Source organism: Phyllostomus hastatus, unplaced genomic scaffold, assembly GCF_019186645.2.
Source record: "Phyllostomus hastatus isolate PE091 unplaced genomic scaffold, TTU_PhHast_1.1 phas_scaffold_93, whole genome shotgun sequence".
Lineage (NCBI taxonomy): Eukaryota > Metazoa > Chordata > Mammalia > Chiroptera > Phyllostomidae > Phyllostomus > Phyllostomus hastatus.
This window is the reverse complement of record NW_025334042.1, coordinates 9,913,410-9,931,817: the sequence shown is the minus strand read 5'-3', so window position 1 is coordinate 9,931,817 and position 18,408 is coordinate 9,913,410. Positions and strand designations below refer to the sequence as shown.

At 40.4% G+C, this 18,408-nt stretch overlaps 1 protein-coding gene across 4 annotated transcripts in view; it reads left to right on the top strand.

Moving 5' to 3' along the window:
• Positions 1-18,408, top strand: part of TBC1D30 (TBC1 domain family member 30) — a 78,012-nt gene that overhangs the window by 57,729 nt on the left and 1,875 nt on the right. For 2 of the 4 annotated variants that reach the window (XM_045829871.1, XM_045829873.1), the window contains 4 exons: positions 8,350-8,462; positions 13,143-13,282; positions 15,803-16,009; positions 16,182-16,241. In XM_045829871.1, the coding sequence (XP_045685827.1) occupies positions 8,350-8,462; positions 13,143-13,282; positions 15,803-16,009; positions 16,182-16,241 (520 nt within the window). The remainder of the gene's footprint in view (positions 1-8,349; positions 8,463-13,142; positions 13,283-15,802; positions 16,010-16,181; positions 16,242-18,408) is intronic. The other 2 variants (XM_045829872.1, XM_045829874.1) reach the window with 1 other exon arrangement.

Sequence of the window (18,408 nt, the reverse complement as noted above, 5' to 3'; positions counted from 1 at the left end):
ACTCACTCTCTCTCAGAGGGAAGCACCTTTTATTGAGCATTGCTCTGTATGCCAAGTCCATGCTCGGCGTTTTATTTTACATCCTACAGGTTCCTGTGCTCAAAGCAGGACTCTGAGATATCATCCCTTCTGCATCACTCATGAAACTTAAGTGGCTACCCACTGCCTACATAACAAAGCATGGATTTCTTAGTTTATCATCCAGGGCTTTCGACTGCCTGTCATTGACCTGTCTTTTCAGCTATAGTTCCTATTCCTCCCTTTTGTATCCTTGACCTGTTCTAGTCAAGTCAGCTATCTCCCCTGCTTCTAGAGATTCCTGGGGATATGCCTCCTCTATACCTTTTCTCTCTGCTCCGTCTTTCTCTTCTACCTTTACATGTTTAAGGCATTCTTCCTTGCAGAAGTTCCTGTTCCAATGCCATCTACTTTACTAAACATTCTCTGACAGTCTCAACTAAAATCACCCCCCATTTCTATGAGTCACCGTGACCTTTTCTTTGTACCTCCCTTGGGAACATTCATCTCTGCCTTGATTCGAGGATAGGGTCAAGGACACCTTGTATCCTATTTCCTCAGTGGTAGTTTAAGTTCCTTGAGGACAGGGACTATGTTTTGTTAAGAATACATAGCACTTTGCCTTTTCCTAGAGGTGCTCAATTCATTTATTAATTCAGTAGGCCAACATCTGTTAAAAGTCTGTGATAAATTTTCTACCTTCTCTTTTTCAGATGTTTGCTGAGTTAAACAGCATTCATAGATGATGTCCCTCCTTCCAGATTCCCTCTGCTCCAATATAATCAGTATTTTGCTTCCAGAGTAATAGCCTACACTTGCTGCTTTGGCCATTTCATTGTTATTCATAAAACGTTCATTGCCTCCTTGTTATTAACTAGAGTAAATAAAATGCTTCAGCCTTGTTTCTGAGGTTCTATATTAACTTCTGCAAATACTTACTGAACATCTCTATAGACTTTATGTCAAAAGTCTTCCTTGAGGAAATTAATGTCTGATTTTATCTTTGAAGACTAACAGCAGTTTGTCAGGTATATTTGTGTGTGCATATACGTGCATGTGCACACATGCACACGTGTGTATGTATGTGTTGGAGGCAGTGGTGCAGAGCAGAGAGGCAGTTCCTGTTTAGAGAGGGGCCAGGGTGAGCAAAGGCACGGCAATGGAAACTTTTATGGTGTGTGAAGAGAACTACAAGGAGTTTGGTGTGCAGAGGTGGTTGTGGAAGACTACAACCCATGGTAAGGAGTGTGGCCTTGATCTTTTAGGTCAGTGTCATGCAATGTGCTTGCGGGAGCTCTAGAGCTTCTGTGGAGCCTTTGGAAAGAGAAGAAGAAGAGTTGTGGACCTTCAGGTTTTAAGGAGAGGAGGGAAGTGGTCTGAGTTGTTTCTCACGTTGACTACACAGCAGCTCTGTGAAAAGTGGACATGGTGGGGTCAGGTTTGGTAGCAGGAGGCCTGCGGGGAGCAGTGAAGGGAAGAAACAAAAGTGAACCAGAGACAATGCTTAGAAGGTGACATTGAGAGGACTTGGCCACAGAAGATGCATATGGCGTGAGGGAGAAATGGAGGAGACGAGGGCAACCTGCCTGTTTCTGGCTTGGGAAGAAGAGGGTAGGTTTATTGGGGGTGCAAGATGAGGTAGCTTTCAGACAGGCTGCATCGGAGGTGCACTTTGGCTGCCCCGTTATCCCCCTACTCTCAGGTATTCCCCACTTCTTCACAAGTGGAACCTACTGCATGGGTCACAGCTCTATTCCCTCCACCCCCACCCCTCTTAGTCCAGGCCCCTCCTGTGAGAGGGCTTGTGCTTCCCTCTGACACTGAAAATCCTATCTGCCCCACCCCTGGCTCCTACTCAGACTCTTCTGCCTGACCCCTGCACAGCCTCTATTACCTCAGCTCTAGTTAATGATGTCTCCTTTAAACGCCTTTGGTATTTAAGATTTCCAACAATTGGTTTATAGCTGTTGCAGATTATTTGGTATTGTTTGGTGTATTTCAAATGTGTTTATTTTATCCCTCTAATGAAGTAGCAAGTTCCTTAATGGCAGGGGCCTCATATTACTCTGTATCTCCATAACACCTAGCATAGTTCTAAGAATACACCTGGTTGCTCAGTGGATGCACAGAATCATAGAACATTTGAACTTGAGGCAGGAGCTTTCAAACTTGCCTGTATATAAGACACATCTCAGGAGTGTATTCAAATTCAGGTGTTTGCTCCAGGGGGTGGTTCTGATGCTCATGGCTTTTAAAAAATACCTAGAGACTCTGACTTAAAAGAAGCTTAAAGATTAACCTAATTCTGCCACTTCACAGAGAGGAAACTAAGACTCAGAGAGCAAGTGTCTTGCCAGTTTCCTAGGTTGTCTGGTGGCAGACCCAGGACTGTATCCCAAACCCCAGCTCTTGGCCCAGTGATAGTTCCCCACCATCCTACTTGCTACTCCACCTTATTTTAAAAAATGCCTTTCTAAGAACTGAAATCCTCTTCAGAAGAATAAAGCAACATTTCATTTCACTTAAAGTTCAAACATTGCCAGGATGAGATACATTGAGATACACCTGCCATCTTTGACCTCTAGGAATCTCCAATGTTAGGCATTAGGAGAAAAGAGAACTACTCTGCTTTAAGAGAACCCTAGAGGGAAGACATGGGCTGTGGCTTGATTGGTTAGATTCCCTTTTAGTAGCAAAGAAAACATCTAGGTGACGATAAACTGAGCCTAATTTTGTATAACTTATGTTTTTATATTTCTTGTAGAAGCATGTCAATAATAAAGAAATATAACTTGTTTTCAGTGCTGCCTAAATATAAGTGTCTATGTGAGTGTGTGTTGTTAGTTTGGATAGTAAATATAAGTGTCTATGTGAGTGTGTGTTGGTAGTTTGGATAGTAAACAGGCTTGTTGGTTTCCCTTGGCATCCTTGAGTATTAAGTAGAGAAATATGGAGTGTCATTTCAAGCCACTGTTTTTATGTATTCACTCTTTGAAAAAAATTAACAATGGCTGTGATGCAGTCATGGGGGACCTGCAGTCTGTCAGTAAACCTGAAGTGGCTCCAGATGAAAAATGTGGACTGTGTGTACAGTCAGTGAACGCAAGGATTCTCCCTGTTGGTCTTCCCCATTTCTTTCCGTTGTAAGTAGCAGACACAAAATCATCTGTAATAATCTTTTTCCCCCTGTAAATTACATCACTTTTTAAAATTAGTAATGACTATTTTTTAAATTGAGGTTTAAATTTACCTTTCTCTTGAATAAGAGAGACTAAGGATGACATTTCTATGACTAAGGATGATGAGCATCTTTTGATGTGCTTATCGGCTATACAAATATCTTCTTTTGTGAAGTGCGTCCAAATCTTTTACTCTCTTTTAAAATTGGATTGTTTCTCTTATTACTGAGGTATATGAGTTCTTTTAATAGTTAATATTTTAGATACAACTAATTTGTTAGATACAAATTATAAATATTCCTCTCTCCCCCCAAAATATAGATAGTGTTAGAAAGAGAGATTGGGTGAGTGTCAGTGACATAGCATAGATGGATTTCAGTATGACTTTTTTTTTTCAATCCTCACCCAAGGATGTGTTTATTGATTTTGGGGCGGGGAGAAAGAGAGAGAAAGAGAAACATTGATGTGAGAGAGAAACATCTGCTGGGGGTCAAACCCACAACCTTTAGGTGTGTGTGATGATGCTCCAACCAGCGGAGCACCCCCCCCGAGCCAGGGCTCAATACAACTTTTGATAAATTCTCTAATGAATGCTTTGAGGACAATGTAAAGAAAAGTTAGTTAGACCCTGGCCAGTGTGGCTTTGTTTGTTGGAGCATCATCCTATGAACCCAAAAGTCTCGGGTTCGATTCCTGGTGAGGATACATGCCTGGGTTGTGAGTTTGGTCCCCAGTTGGGTGCAACTGATAGATGTTTCTGTCTCACATCGATGTCTCTCTCCCTCTCGACCCCTCTCTCTAAATGTGTTCTTGGGTGAGAAAAACAAAACCAGAAGACAAGTTAGTTAGATCTAATTATTAGAAGTTTGGCAGGTGCTCGGAAAAACTGAAGCCAAAGTCTTGTCGATAATTTACTGTTTCCTTGGGCAGCTCTCATGTATGTACCACAAGGTAAGTCTGCCCTTGGACTGTTGATGATTTTCCATTAGTGATGGGGTGGAAATTATAAGGATGTGGATGCTTGTTCAATAGAAGATAATGTTTGATTAATTAGTGCTGTCAAAAATTGAAACCGTCTGCCCTGCAAAACAGTGTGTGCTGGAAGTGTTTAAGCAGTGCCTTTATGACCATCTGTTGGAGATGCTTTGGGAATTCCTGCTGGGGGGGGGAATTGAACTAAATTATGTTTAAATTCTTTTCTAACCCCAAGGTTCTATTAGTGTACCATAAAAGTATTTTGGCTTTATGATTATGAGTAAAGTTTTTTTCTTGGAATTCGTTGTAAATCCCTGACTTACAAAGTTGAAAACCTGGAGCTACTCAGGTATCTTGAGCAGTTGGTGTTGGGCCAGGGAAACGTACATTCATGTGATAAACATGCCTTCAGACACGTGGGACTTTCAAGGAGGTGAGTGAATATATGCAAAGGAACACTGTAAACATTTTTCAAGTGTGTTGATTTCATCTTTGAAGGACTCACTAAAAGTAGAAGATGGAGAAAAGAATGCAGACATAGAAAATGAAAGCTTAATGGAGCCAATTTTCTTCTGGTCGGATGTCTTTAGCTGAGTGGTCTTTAAAGGAGCTTGCTAAGAACCCAGGCCATCTCCCCCCGAGGCAGGATGGATGAAGTAGGGGCAGAGGGTATTTTCCATTCCTCCTTCCCTTTCTCCCTTTCTCTTTCTTTCCTTCCTTCCTTCCTTCCTTCCTTCCTTCCTTCCTTCCTTCCTCCCTTCCCTTCCCTTCCTCCCTCCCTCCTACCCTCCCTCCTTTCTCTCTCTCTCTCTCTCTTCCCATTTATTTATATATTTTTATTTGGAAATTTTTATATCAGTACAGTGAAACTAAAGTTTAAAAGACACTGCATGTCATTACTTTGGATATCATTAGTTTATCATAGAAGACACATGAAAATTATTTACGTGATGAAAGACTTCAGTACTTCAATGGAATGGGCTGCGTCCCATGATGCCATTTCAATAGCGATTTATTTCAGTCTATAAACTTTCCAAGAATGTCACCATCTCTAAATAAGAAATAATCCTTGTCCTCTAGAACTACTTTGGTTCCTCCATATTCTGGAAGAACTTTATCTTCAACTTGTATGCTAACTGGTTGAGTCTCCCCACCCCTTCCTTTGGAGCCCCATCCAACAGCTACTACAGTTGCTTGCAGTACTTTTCCTTGAGATTTTTCTGGAAGCATAATGCCTCCTTTGGTTACAGTTCCTGCAGCACACCTTTCAACCAACACATGGTCAAAGAGGGGCAGAAACTTTCTAAATGCCTGCCTGCCATGACTCTGGCTGCCAGAGTTTGTACTTTGCTCTCGGGCTGTGGTCACAAGGAGAGGCCAGCAGCTGGGCCCGTGGGACACTTGAACTTGGGAAAAGCTCCATTTCTTTCTCATAAACGCCCTTCGTGAGGCTATACAAGGGAATGTTCTGATAATTTTTTATAAGACTGGCAAAAGTAAAATACAGTGAATTTTTAACTAGTTGCCCTACTAACTACCTTCTGTGAGATATCTTACTTCATTTGGAAGGAATTTTAGAATTTCTAGCATTAATGATTTTGTTTCTTAAACTTGAATCCAAATGGCACAGGCTTCTTAAATGTCTGAACCAAGTTTCCAAAATGTTGAGGGAAAAGGTCCTGTGAGGGAGAGGCAGGCCAACTCCTGATCCGGCGGTGGGCCCACATTTGGCGTGTGCTGGTCAGAGGCCGATGCTGCTGGGCCGAGGCCCGAGCAGAGGTGCGGTGCCCTGGACTTCCAGGTGGGGCGCTGAGGAGAGGACTTCCCATGTCTCCATTTCCCTCCAAAGGGTATGTGGAGCTAAGGCAGGTCATACGAGCAAGAAGAACAGAATTCTGTATTGGCAATAGGGCAGCTTCTTGGGTGATGATGAGCTGTTGGCATCCTCTGTGAGAGCAAAGAATGTGAGACTTCACTCTGACCATGTTATTAATGAACTTCTATGAAGTATTTTGGGCATACTGAAATGCATTAAAAATAAAGTAGCAAAACTCACGTACCTACCACCCAACTTAAGAAATAAAACATTAACAAACATTTGAACACCCTCATATGCTCCTCTATGATCTTACCACCCCTTCCCCTCCCCTCCCTTCCTCTCCCTTCCCCTCCCTTCCCCTCCTCTCCCCATCCCATCCCATCCCATCCCATCCCATTCCATCCCTTCTCTCCCCTCTCCTTTTCAAGGAAATCACAATCCCAACTTCCATACCCTTCATTTTTGGGGTGAGGAAAATAAGGCCCAGAGAGGTTGGGAACCAGCCAATTTCAAACTAGTGGGAACCCCAAAATGCCTTCTGCTTCTTTCCATGGGGGAACAGTTCACTGTCAGTAAATGTGTATTGCTTCTCAGCCTTTAGGGTATAATCAAATATGTAGTGTATAAAATGGCTTAGAGCTGACTCTTGTGTTCCCTATAAGCTGTGTTAGCTTCGCAAAGTGAGCAATGGAAAATTGAAGGGAAAGAATTTTAGCCAACACTTACTTGTTCAGAATCTTGGGATGGTACAGAAAGATTTATAAATGGATACTTTATATCTGTTTGGGGACAGTCAGTGTGCAGGCTGTTTAGAATCAAACTGCAGCGGGCGGTCCCAGAGGTGGCTCTGGTCTATGAAGTAAACTGGCAGCGCAGTAGAGCCCCTTTCAGAAGCCTCCTCTCCATACGTACCCATGCAAACATTCAATGTCTCCTCTAAGTCTTTAGGAACCCTCTCCTGCTGGAATGAAAAAATACCATTTTAAAATATTCCCCTGGAAAATGTCAGGGTATTTAAAAGCTTCCTGGGAGAAATGAAAGTTAGTGTGATAAACATATGTTTTCTGATGAATGAGAACCTTAAGGATTGATGTAGTCCCATTTGTTTATTCTTTCCTTTATGTCCCTTGCTCTAGGGGACATATCAGTGAAAATATTGCTGTGTGGAATATCTGAGGTTTTCCTGCTTATGTTCTCCTCTAGGACTTTTATGGTGTCATGACTTGTATTTAAGTCTTTTATCCATCTTGAGTTTATTTTTGTGTATGGTGTAAGTTGGTGGTCGAGTTTCATTCTTTTGCGTGTAGCTGTCCTGATCTCCCAACAGGGTGGGGCAGGGGACAATGGTGGTGGGAAAATAGAGACAACTGTTCTTCAACAACAATTAAAAAAAAAGAAGTACTTTCATAGTTTTAAAGCAGATGCTATTAGAGGGAGAAGGTGGGGACTGGATGAAAGAAGAAGGATTAGCCAAAGAACATACATACAAGACCCGTGGACATGGACAACCGTGTGGGGATTGCCTGAGGGAGCAGGCCTGGGTGAGAGAACGCTAAGGGGGGGAAATTGGGATGATTGTAACAGTATAAACAATAAAATATTTTAAAAATAAAAACAGAAAAGGGACAAATCTAAAAAAAAGAACTGTAAGGATTGAAGAAAAAATATAATTTTGGTGCAATTAAATTTCAATAAAATTAAGAGAGCAAATAAGATTACTTTCTTCCTGCTGATAGAATGACATATAATTGTGAAATTCTAGATGAAGTGCAGGTGTTTTTCTCATTTTTATTTATAGATGTTTAACAGCCTGTGCTTTACACTGTCACTTTAAAAAAAAATAACAGCTAACAATTTTCACTTAGCACCAATTTACAGACATTTGAAAAGGTGGTGTTTTTGGAGAAAATGTGCCGTTGATCACCGGATCAACCACGAGATTTAATTTTATCCAGCAGGCTGACATTAAATCTCTATAAAAGTGATCAAACAAAACTTTGAAAAACAAGCGCTCTATATGAAGAACATCGATGGGTTCTTTATTAAAGAAGGGAGCTGTGGGTTTCTGAATCAGCCACCCCGGAAACGGGCAGCAAGAAGTCACACTGCCCCATTTGCCCACCCGTGCTCACCAGCTGAAATGCCCAGTCCCACCCGGCTTGATTAGAGAACTCATTATTGTGTTTATCAGTATTCTCTGTGTTTCTTTAAAACAGATAGGAAAGTACAATCTTTCCACTCTCTGTGTAGGAAGCAGTATTTCCCCTTTCACACTGAAATCATAATGTCTTTCTAGGATTGATAAGAGCTATTTAAGCCCTCCATTTCAGGCTTGGCATTTTTGCTTTTGTTTTTCAGACTGTTTATTCGATGGCTCCATTCCCTTTCCCACAGTTGGCAGAGTTGAGGGAAAAATATACCTACAACATTACACCGTTCCCAGCTACAGTTAAACCCACCTCCATTTCTGGGTAAAGTCACTTTTTTTCCCCTCTTGTTTTCATAATAGAAGACTTAATACCTTAATTTGTTATTGTAACTTAATAGTTGTTATGCCTTAGAAATATATTCAAAGTAGTTTGGTACTTAAAACCTGTGTTTTTAAGGTGTTGATTTAAACTCAAGAGAGTGATTTTTAAAAGTATACTTTCTAAGGAAAATTAGAATGTAAATTGAAGCACATTTAACAATCCTGCAACTTATTTTAAAATATCAAATATTAAAAATCCCAATAATTAAAATAGTGTAGAGCTGGTACGTGAAGAGACAGATGCGCTAATTTAAATTACTGTAAAGACCAGAAATTGACAAATATACATACAGGAATTTAGAATAGAAAACTTGGCATATCAAATCAATAGTGAAAAGATATATTATTTAGTAAATGGTGTTAATGAGACCTAATCTGGAAAGAAAGAAATTAGAGTCTTCTTTCACATCATATATCAGGATACATTTTATATAGATGAAAGAACTAAATGGACAAAAATGAACATATGAAGTTCCAAGATGGCAGAGGAGTAGGTGAAAGCCACATGAACCTCCTCCCAGGACCAGTCTGGAATTACAGTTAAGTTGTAGAGAAATCATTCTGAATAATGAACTGAGCACTAGCTGGGAAGAGCCTGACAACCACGGACAGACAGAAGAAACCACTTCACCACAGCTGGGCTGACAGGGAGTGTGGAGGAGGCGCAAGAGGGCTGGCTGGGCTCTGACAGGTGGCAGCTGAAGTTCCAGATATTTCAGCAGCCAGGGGGTTCCCCCTGAGAAATGTGGGGTCTCAGTCCCAAGCTGGGCCCCCCAGCCTATAGCACCAGAGCCATAAAGGAACCCAGATAACATCCAGCAATGAAAAGCAGCAATGTTTCTCTCTGCCAGTGAAAGATGGCTGGAGACTCAGAGAGCCTTTTAAAGGGCCAACACACAAAATTTCGTTTGCAGCCACTTACTCTGGGCTCTGGCAGAGCGAGGACACAAGGGACTACAGACAGTTGAGGAGAGTCTGGGCTTGGTGGCTCTGGGGAGAGAACTGAAGGAACAGCCACCAGGATCTTTGTGCTGACTCATTCCCCACACTGCAGAAGCCATCTCTCTCAGGCAGAGAGCACTCCTGTCCAAGTGGCATCAGCCTGAGGGGAAGCAATAGTCCTGCATGCAGGAATTATTCTGCCCCAAAATGTGGTGCTTAAGCTGATCACAGTTTGATTGGTTTAACAACTAAGTTGGAAAATACAAAGCAGCAGCCAAATAGGGAAGACAAAGAAATAGACACCAAATGAAAGAACAAGAGAATCCTCTAGAAGAACTAGTTGAAGTGAAGGCAAGCAATTTATCATACAGAGAGTTTATAGTAATGATTAGAAGGATTCTCAACAGCATGGAAAAAGACATAGAAACCATGAAAAAGGACCAGTCAAAATAAAGAATGCAATACCTGAAATAAATAGTACAGCAGAAGGAATAAACAATAGGTTAGACGAACAGAAGATCAAATCAGTGATTTGGAAGACAAGGTAGAAAAAACAATCAGGCAGAGCAGCAAAAGCAAAAAAAAAATTAAAAAGTGAAAAGACCTTAAATATTTTGGATAACATGAAATGGTTATATCCACTTTCACCATTCTTATTCAATATAGTACTGGGAGTCTTAGCCACGGCAATGAGATAAGAAGAAGAAACAAAAGCATCCAAATTGGAAAGGAAGAAATAAAACTGTCTTTATTTGTGGATGACATGATACTGTACATAGATAACCTTAAAGATTCCACCAAGAAACTATTAGAACTGGTAAATGAATTCAGCAAAGTAGCAGGATACAAAATTAATAACCAGAAATCAGTTGCATTTTTACATGCCAATAACAAACTAAGGGAAAGAAAAATAAAAAAAAAATCCTATTCATAATTATTTCAAAAAGAATAAAATACCTAGGAATAAACCTAACCAAGGATGTAAAAGACCTGTGTATGGAAAATTATAAGACACTGAAGAGAGAAATTGAAGAGGATACAAATAAGTGGAAACACATACTGTGTTCATGGATAGGAAGAATTAACATTATTAAAATGTCCATACTACCCCAAACAATATACATTCAACACAACTCCTATAATATTCCAGTGATGTATTTCAAAGAACTAGAACCAATATTTCAAAAATTTATATGGAACCACAAAAGGCCCCACATAGCAACAGCAATCCTGAGAAAGAAGAACAAAGTTGGAAGAATCATACTATCTAATGTCAGACGATACTGTTTAAGGCCATAGTAATCAAAACAGCCTGGTACTGGCATAAAAATGGACATGTAAATTAGTGGAACAGAACAGAGAACCCAGAAATAAACCCACACCTTTATAGTCAATTTATATTTGACAGAGGAAGCAAGCACATACAATGCACTAAAGATAGTTTATTCAGTACATAGTATTAGGAATATTGGACAGATGTGTGTAGAAAAATGAAACCAGACCACCATCTTATACCACAAGAATAAATTCAAAATGTATCAAAGACTTAAGTATTAGACCCCAAACCATAAAAATCCTAGAAGAAAACGTAGGCAGCAAAATCTAGGACATTGCTCATAGCAATTTCCTATTGATTATATCTCCCCAGGCAAGGGAAACAAAAGAAAAAATAAACACATGGGACTACATCAAACTAAAAAGTTTTTGCACAGCCAAGGAAATCATCAACAAAATAAAAAGGCAGCCCACAGAATGGGAGAACATATTTGCCAATACATCTGATAAGGGGTTAATATCCAAAATTTATAAAATACTGACAAAACTCAAAACCAAGAAAACAACCCAATTGAAAAATGGGCAAAGAACCTGAATAGATACTTCTCCAAAGAGGACATACAGATGGCTAATAGACATGAAAAGATGCTCAGTGTCACTAATCATTAGAGAAATGCAAATTAAACCACAATGAGATACCATCTCTCACCTGGCTATCATCAATAAATTAACAAACAAGTGCTGGTGAGGATGTGGAAAAATGAGAACCCTTTTTCCCTGTTGTTGGGAATGCAGACTGGTGCAGCCACTATGGAAAGCGGTATAGAGATACCTCAAAAAATTAAAAATGGATGTCCCTTTTCACCCAGTGATCCCATTTCTGGGAATGTGTCTGAAGGAACCCAAAACACTAATTTGAAAGAACATAAGCACCCCCATGTTCATTGCAGTGTTATTTACAATCATCAAGATATGGAAGCAGCCCAAGGGTCCATCAGTAGATGAGTGGATAAAACAACTATGGGATATTTACACAATGGAATACTACTTGGCCATAAAAAAGAGAAAATTTTACCCTTTGCGACAGTATGGATGGACCTGGAGAATGTTATGCTAAGTGAAATAAGCCAGTCAGAGAAAGATAAATACCATATGATTTCACTCATATGTGGAATGTAATGAGTAAACTGAAGTAACAAGCAGAACAGAGACAGACTCAGATGGAGACCAGATGACAGCTCATGGTGGGGGAGGTTAGCGGGTGGAGGGATTGAGCAAAAAGGAAAAAGGACTCGTGGACGTGGACAACAGTGAGGTGATTGCTGGAGGGAGGGGTACATAAGGGGACTAAATGGTAATGGAAAAAATACAATAAAGATAAAAAAGAAAAAATGAAATAAAATTAGCAGAAGAAAATGTGGAAGAATATCTTTAGTTCTTCAGAACTGGGAAGGTCTTAATAGTGGACTCAAAATAAAAAAATAAAGGAAAAAAATTAAGTACTTTAAAAAGAATTTTCTGTGTGACTGAAAACAAAACAGAACAAAATAGAACATCCAAAGCAGACAGTAAAATATTTGTAACTGAGCTTTCTCATAGATAATGTTCCACCTAACTGAAAAATGATGAGACTAGGTAGTTTATGTAAAAAGCAACATCACTTGTACTAAGAGAAATTTAGCATGTAACTCAATTGAGATTCTGTTATTTTATCAATCAGCTTAACAAAAATTCAAAAGGTTGATGTGCACTCTCTTGATAAGGTGATAGGGAAACAAAGACATTGCTGGTGAGAAGTTAGTTACTACGGGATTTGTGGCAGGCAATTTGGCAGTATTTGCCAAAATTAGTAATGCATATATTCTTTGACCCAGCAATTCTGCCTTTATGAATTATTCCACAGATATAGTTGTACACATGCAAAACACAGGATGTATAGGTTATTGATTGCAGCCTTGTTTATAATGGTGTAATATCGAAACCACTCAAGTGTGCATCGTGAGTGCGTGGTTCCCTAAAATGAGCCACAAACATGCAGTACAGTACAGCTGAACAAAAATGGATGAGGAAGGTCTCTACACATATGGAGAGAGTTCTCAGGTGAATAAAAGCAAGGTGTAGAGGAGTGTATACAGCATGCTAACAATATTTATACAAAAAAGGAGAAAAGTAAGACTATATAGTCATATTTTTCCCCATGCATAAAGAAACTGAAGAGTAAGAAGCTAGTGGTGTTCACATGTGGGTATTAGGTGGGGCAGCTGGGCAGAAGTTGGATGGCAATGAGAGAGAGACTTTTTACATATACAAATTATATATGTCATTTAAACCACATGACTATATGACTTATTTTTTTAATGCCAGTATTTTTTTTGAATATTTATTTTTCTTTATGTTTTCCAAGACGACATGGGAAGGTCAGAGACAGTGATGAAGAGAATGACCCAGATGATGAAGACGCTATTGCTAATGCCGTGGGGTGTCTTGGACCTTTCAGTGGGCTCCTGGCACCTGAACTGCAGAAGTACCAAAAGCAAGTTAAAGGTAAAGGGTGGCTGTCTATTTAGATGGTCGTAGTGTGTTAGTTCACTGTAGCAGGGATGTTATTTTTGTGTGCTATAAATTCCTATTGTGTCCTGAACTGGTTACCTGTATTAAAGGTATTTATTAAAAGAATCCTTTCTGTCACTTTATCATTTAGTAGGATCTCTCTGTGTTGTATGTTGCCTGCATAATACATTTATTTTTTATGGTGACTTTGCCCCACTCATCTGATTCAACTTTGCATGCTCAGCTCCTTAGGGCAGAACCTAGAATATAATAGATGCTTACTGTATTCTGTTTGAGTTTAATTGAATTCACTCTAGACTGGCTTCTCTTGCAGTATAGAAATACCCTCTGAATCTAAAACATTGTGGTGGCCTGTGCTTGGATCTGAGTGACAAGAAACTCATTGTTTCATAAAACATCCTGTTAGATTTCTCCACTTAGCCCATGGTTTCCAGTTGCAAAGAGATAACCTCCACCTTTACTTCTATTAACAGTTTGTGTTTTTGGAAAAAAACAGAATGAGTCTACTTCCCTTTCGGCTGGATTGCTTCTCAGATCTTTGAGGACAGCCATCATGTCCCTGAAAGCTTTCTCCACAGCCCAAGTTTAGACTTTCTTTAAGCATTTCTCATAAGATATGACTTTCAGAACTGTTAATATTCTACAAACTCACTTCTAAATGTCCTGCAGTTTGGTAGTGCCCCCTGTGAAATGTGGTGCTCTGAATCAAATGCCAGGTTATCTTTGTTTTTTTCTTGCACAGAACAGATTTCCTGTGGTCTAGGCATTGTTGGTAATGAACTCTTTTGCAGCAGTTTGATGGTCTGTCACTGTGTTCTTTCCCATCTTGAGTGGCAGTTCTTCCCTTGGGAAATTTATTTTAGGTCTTCAGTGTGTAGACCATTCTCCTTGCTAAAAAGGGGACAGAAACAAAACAGATGTCAGACACCTTTGCCTTGTCCATCATCTGCTAACTTTATACTACCTTCTCAAAGTCATGGGGCTGTCTTCTCATTTTCATTCCTTAGGAGTTTTCTTCTTCATCTTCATCTTCTTTTTCCTCCTCCCTCTGCTCCGCTTCTTCATCATTGTCATCATTGCTGTCTTTTTTCTGTCTCCATCTTCTTTCTTCATTTTAATTCCTCCTCCTCTTCTGCTTCGTTGCTGTCATTATTGCTGTCTTCTTCTTCAACTTTTTCTTTGTCTCCTTTATCTTCTTCATCTTTTTGTGTTAGGTGTTTTCCCTAAGCCTTAGCTTCTTTTGAATTTTAACCTGTTTTGTGGTTTGCGTTCATACTCTTGTGTGCATGTCCTCGGTAAGTACTTTCCTCTCATCTTTTTAAAAGGCTTTTAAAAATGTGAACCCAACAAGAGCCCTACTGATTTCCTAGTGCCGTCTACCATCTCTCTTGTTGCCTGGATTTCAGCTTTTGGTTTCTAGCCATGGGATCGATGTAGATTTTAACTCCAAAATTTTTGAACCTGCATTTCTGAAGCCTGAGCCTGCACCCCATTTCCCCCGACCTTCTTTCTGTGGAGTTCTGTGCTGCAGGACGAGTTCTGTGCTGCAGGATGACATGATCACTTTCTCCGAACTGTCATCATTGGTCTTTTAGTTGGTTTTACTTAAGTTCAGATGTGCCGGTCCCCTTTTAATTTTCTTCTCTTTGCACAAGTGTTTCCAGCAAAAAAAAGAAGTAAACTTATCAGATGTTTAGCCTTCTGAATAACACTTTCAGTGGTTATTAGAATAGTTGGAATCCCTGATAATCTTTCTCTTTGAGCCCGGCCCCAGGCCAGTTTCACACACTGGGCCAGAGCAGTCTCTGGTGCCCCCTGCCTGTGCAGCCTGTGAGCACCCTTTCACACAGCTCTCGTTTCTCTCGCTTACATGCTACCTCAGTTTTATTTCAGGGGCAAATCCGCTAGTTGTAGGCGTCACAGGAACAGAAACCACACCAGACGTAACACACACAGTATATGGTCAGGAAGTTGTGTTAAATGAATAAAAACATTCACTTCTAGTGGTAGAGTGTCTTGAAGTTTTGATAATTTCATAGAATGTGTTGATGCTTTTAACTTAAAAACTCACTTTTAATGACAGATTAAACTCTACAAACTATCAATCCCTTATAAATCTTCCTGCATTTATATGGAAACCTGAACAATGACTTGACATCCAGAGTAATACTTTTCCTAGGGCATTTAAGAAAACAGTGATTTTTTTTCCTAGAAACAATCTTATGTCTATATAATGAAGAAAATGGTAATAAAATCAAACAGTGAGCCCACACTGCTTATTTCAGACCCACAGTTAGGCTAATAAGAAAATGCAGAAATACTTCCAGGACTAAATTAAAACAAGCACTAGACAATTTCTAGTGTACATTTTTTTATGTGGTTTAGAATTTTCTGGAGATTATGATGCAACTTTGGGTTATAGTGCAATCTGTTCCCCTTTAGTTCCGTTCTCCTCCACTGACACCGCCTCCTCGTCTCCTCCCTTGAGCACAGAACCAAATGAAGAGCAGAGTCTGAGATCTAATAACATTGCGGAGCTGAGCCCAGGAGCAATTAATTCCTGTCGAAGCGAATACCATGCAGCCTTTAACAGTATGATGATGGAGCGCATGACCACAGACATCAGCGCGCTGAAGCGGCAGTATTCTCGGATTAAAAAGAAGCAGCAGCAGCAGGTGCATCAGGTGTACATCAGAGCAGGTAATGTGATTCTTTGAACCCATTTCAACTCTGTGTTCAGCTTGTGAAAGGAAGAACAAATATTCCTAGGATGGCCTCGGGATTACCACTTCCTGCAGCTCAGCATCCACAAAGGCAGCTGGCACGAGGTGATAGCAGGTTTAACATCTCACTTTTAATTTTATTTTATCAGGCTTTGAAGAAGAAAAAGACCATGGGTTCTTTTTAGGTCCCAAGGACCAGGCAATGGATGGTATTAAACACATCTTTGCTGTGTGTGCTTATGGAGACGGGTTTTATAAATGATTAGAATGTTGTAAAGCCAAACAATCCTTGGACTTGAGATGTTTGGGAGCTATTGCCTCTGAAATTCCAGGCATTTGAAAATAGCATTTAGTGATCTGCACATCAAGAAATTAAGCTATCCATTAGTCTTCCAGGAGGTAATGTAACAGATGTTGTGGTCCCAGAAAAAGGAGAAAGCCATTACTACGCCTTGTTGCGGGGTGAGCAGTGTCTCAGGACTTCACTGAGGATGGTTGTAATGCAGTTGGAAATGCTCTTTTCCAAGGATTGTCAAGCTTCTTTTTCTTTTTAATTCCAAAAATTCCAGTGAACAATCTGCTTTGTTGTTTCATATATGCTAATTTTGGAATTGATTTGGCTTGTTCTAAGTGAAATTCTAATGAGAATGATACCTGTTCAGAATTGCCCAAAATATAAATCGGACATGTCTTTAAGAGGCTTGTGAGCATGTGACTGATCTTGCACAAAAACTGATTTTATGTCCCACTTCTCAGGGATGGAGGGCAGCTTCTTAAAGATGTGTACTTTATCCTGAATCATTAAGAAAGCAACCACAAAATAAACTGACAGCTACAGCACTTTAATTTACAAAGCATTGGCACGTACATGTCCTCATTTGGTCCTTAAAGCAAATCTGTGAGGGAGGCAAGGACAGGTACTCTCACATCCTTTTAAAAGGCGAGGAAGGGTGATTCAGGAAGGTTTAGCAGTTGTCCAGGACTGTGTAGCTATAGCGAGTGGCCAGGCCAGCGCTAGAATCCCTGTGTTCTAATCCTTTGTGTAGTCCCTTTTTAACTGTACTGTGTAAGTCTTTGGGTGACATAGTGAACGGTCACCATTGGGTGCTAAATTGGCTCAGTGCTTTGTTCTCTAGTCAAGAGTCAGCAAACTGTGGTCTACAGGCCAAATGCTGCTTGCTGCCTGTTTTTGTAAATAAAGTTTTATTGGAATACAGGCCTGACCATTGTTTACATGTTGTTTATAACGTGTTTTATACTACAGTTGCTAAAATATTTATAATCTGGTCCTTGATGGTAAAAGTTTGCCAACCCCTGCTCTAGATCATGGTTTATTTGGTCATTTTTAGAGAGAGATTATTCTAGAGCATTGTTTCTCAAACTTCCCTGTACATAGGAATCACTTCAGAATCTGTTAAAATGAAGAGCCTGTTTTGGTAGATTTAGGGTGGGGTTGAGGTTATGCATTTTCAACAAGCCATTAGGTGATGTCACCACTGCTGGGTGGGGACCACACAGTGAGTTGAAAGGTGTTAGAGGAGGTGGGATGGGACAGGATTAGCAGCACGGGTGGAAACTGAACTTGAGCTAGATGAAACAGACCATCTCTTCTGAGACTTACAGGAAGGTGGCAAGGAAGCTGGTTGAAGTTTACAGAGGGCAGGAAGTTGAGGTCATTCAGACCTGATAGCTTCTGTTTTCATGGAGAAATTGGAGCAAAAGTTCTTTTCTTGGGAGTAAGTTGAGGGTTGAGTAGGAGCTTAAAGAGAATAATGGAGATTTGGATAGGCTGTTGAAAGGAATGGCAGAGTGAAAGAAAAAGATCGTTCAGCAGCATCAAGGACCTAACTAAATAGGAAGCTCTGAATTCAAAGGGCTATCAATCCACGTGGCCATGTGATTTTTCTCCCCCTGTAGCTTTTAGCAGCTCCCTTTTGGAAAAGAGAACATGGATTGGGGATCCAGGTTGGGGTTTTGCCAGGCATGTGTGACAGAGGGAGAGGGATGCCAGAATGTGTGGTCGCTGGGGAGGCAGCGTCCAAATTAGCAGCCATGCAGCCACCAGGGTGGGCGTTTCAGTGGGCCAAAGCTAGACAAGAGTCCCTAGAGGATGGAGGGATGAAGGAAACAAAGTCTCAAGTTCCAAGGGTCAAGAATCAAGGAACTGAAGTCCAGCTCCCGGCAGAGTTCAAATGAGAGTCTGAGAGCTGGAGGAGCAAAGAGAAGAATATCAGAGTTGAGTGTTTTCCGTGTCATGTAGATCCAGGGGGTAAGGTTTAGGATGGAACTGGGAAGGCTGAGAAACTATGAGGCCTTGTCACTGAGACAGTAGTCACCGAAGGAGGTGGTGGGACACGGGGTGAGAGGAGACGGTTG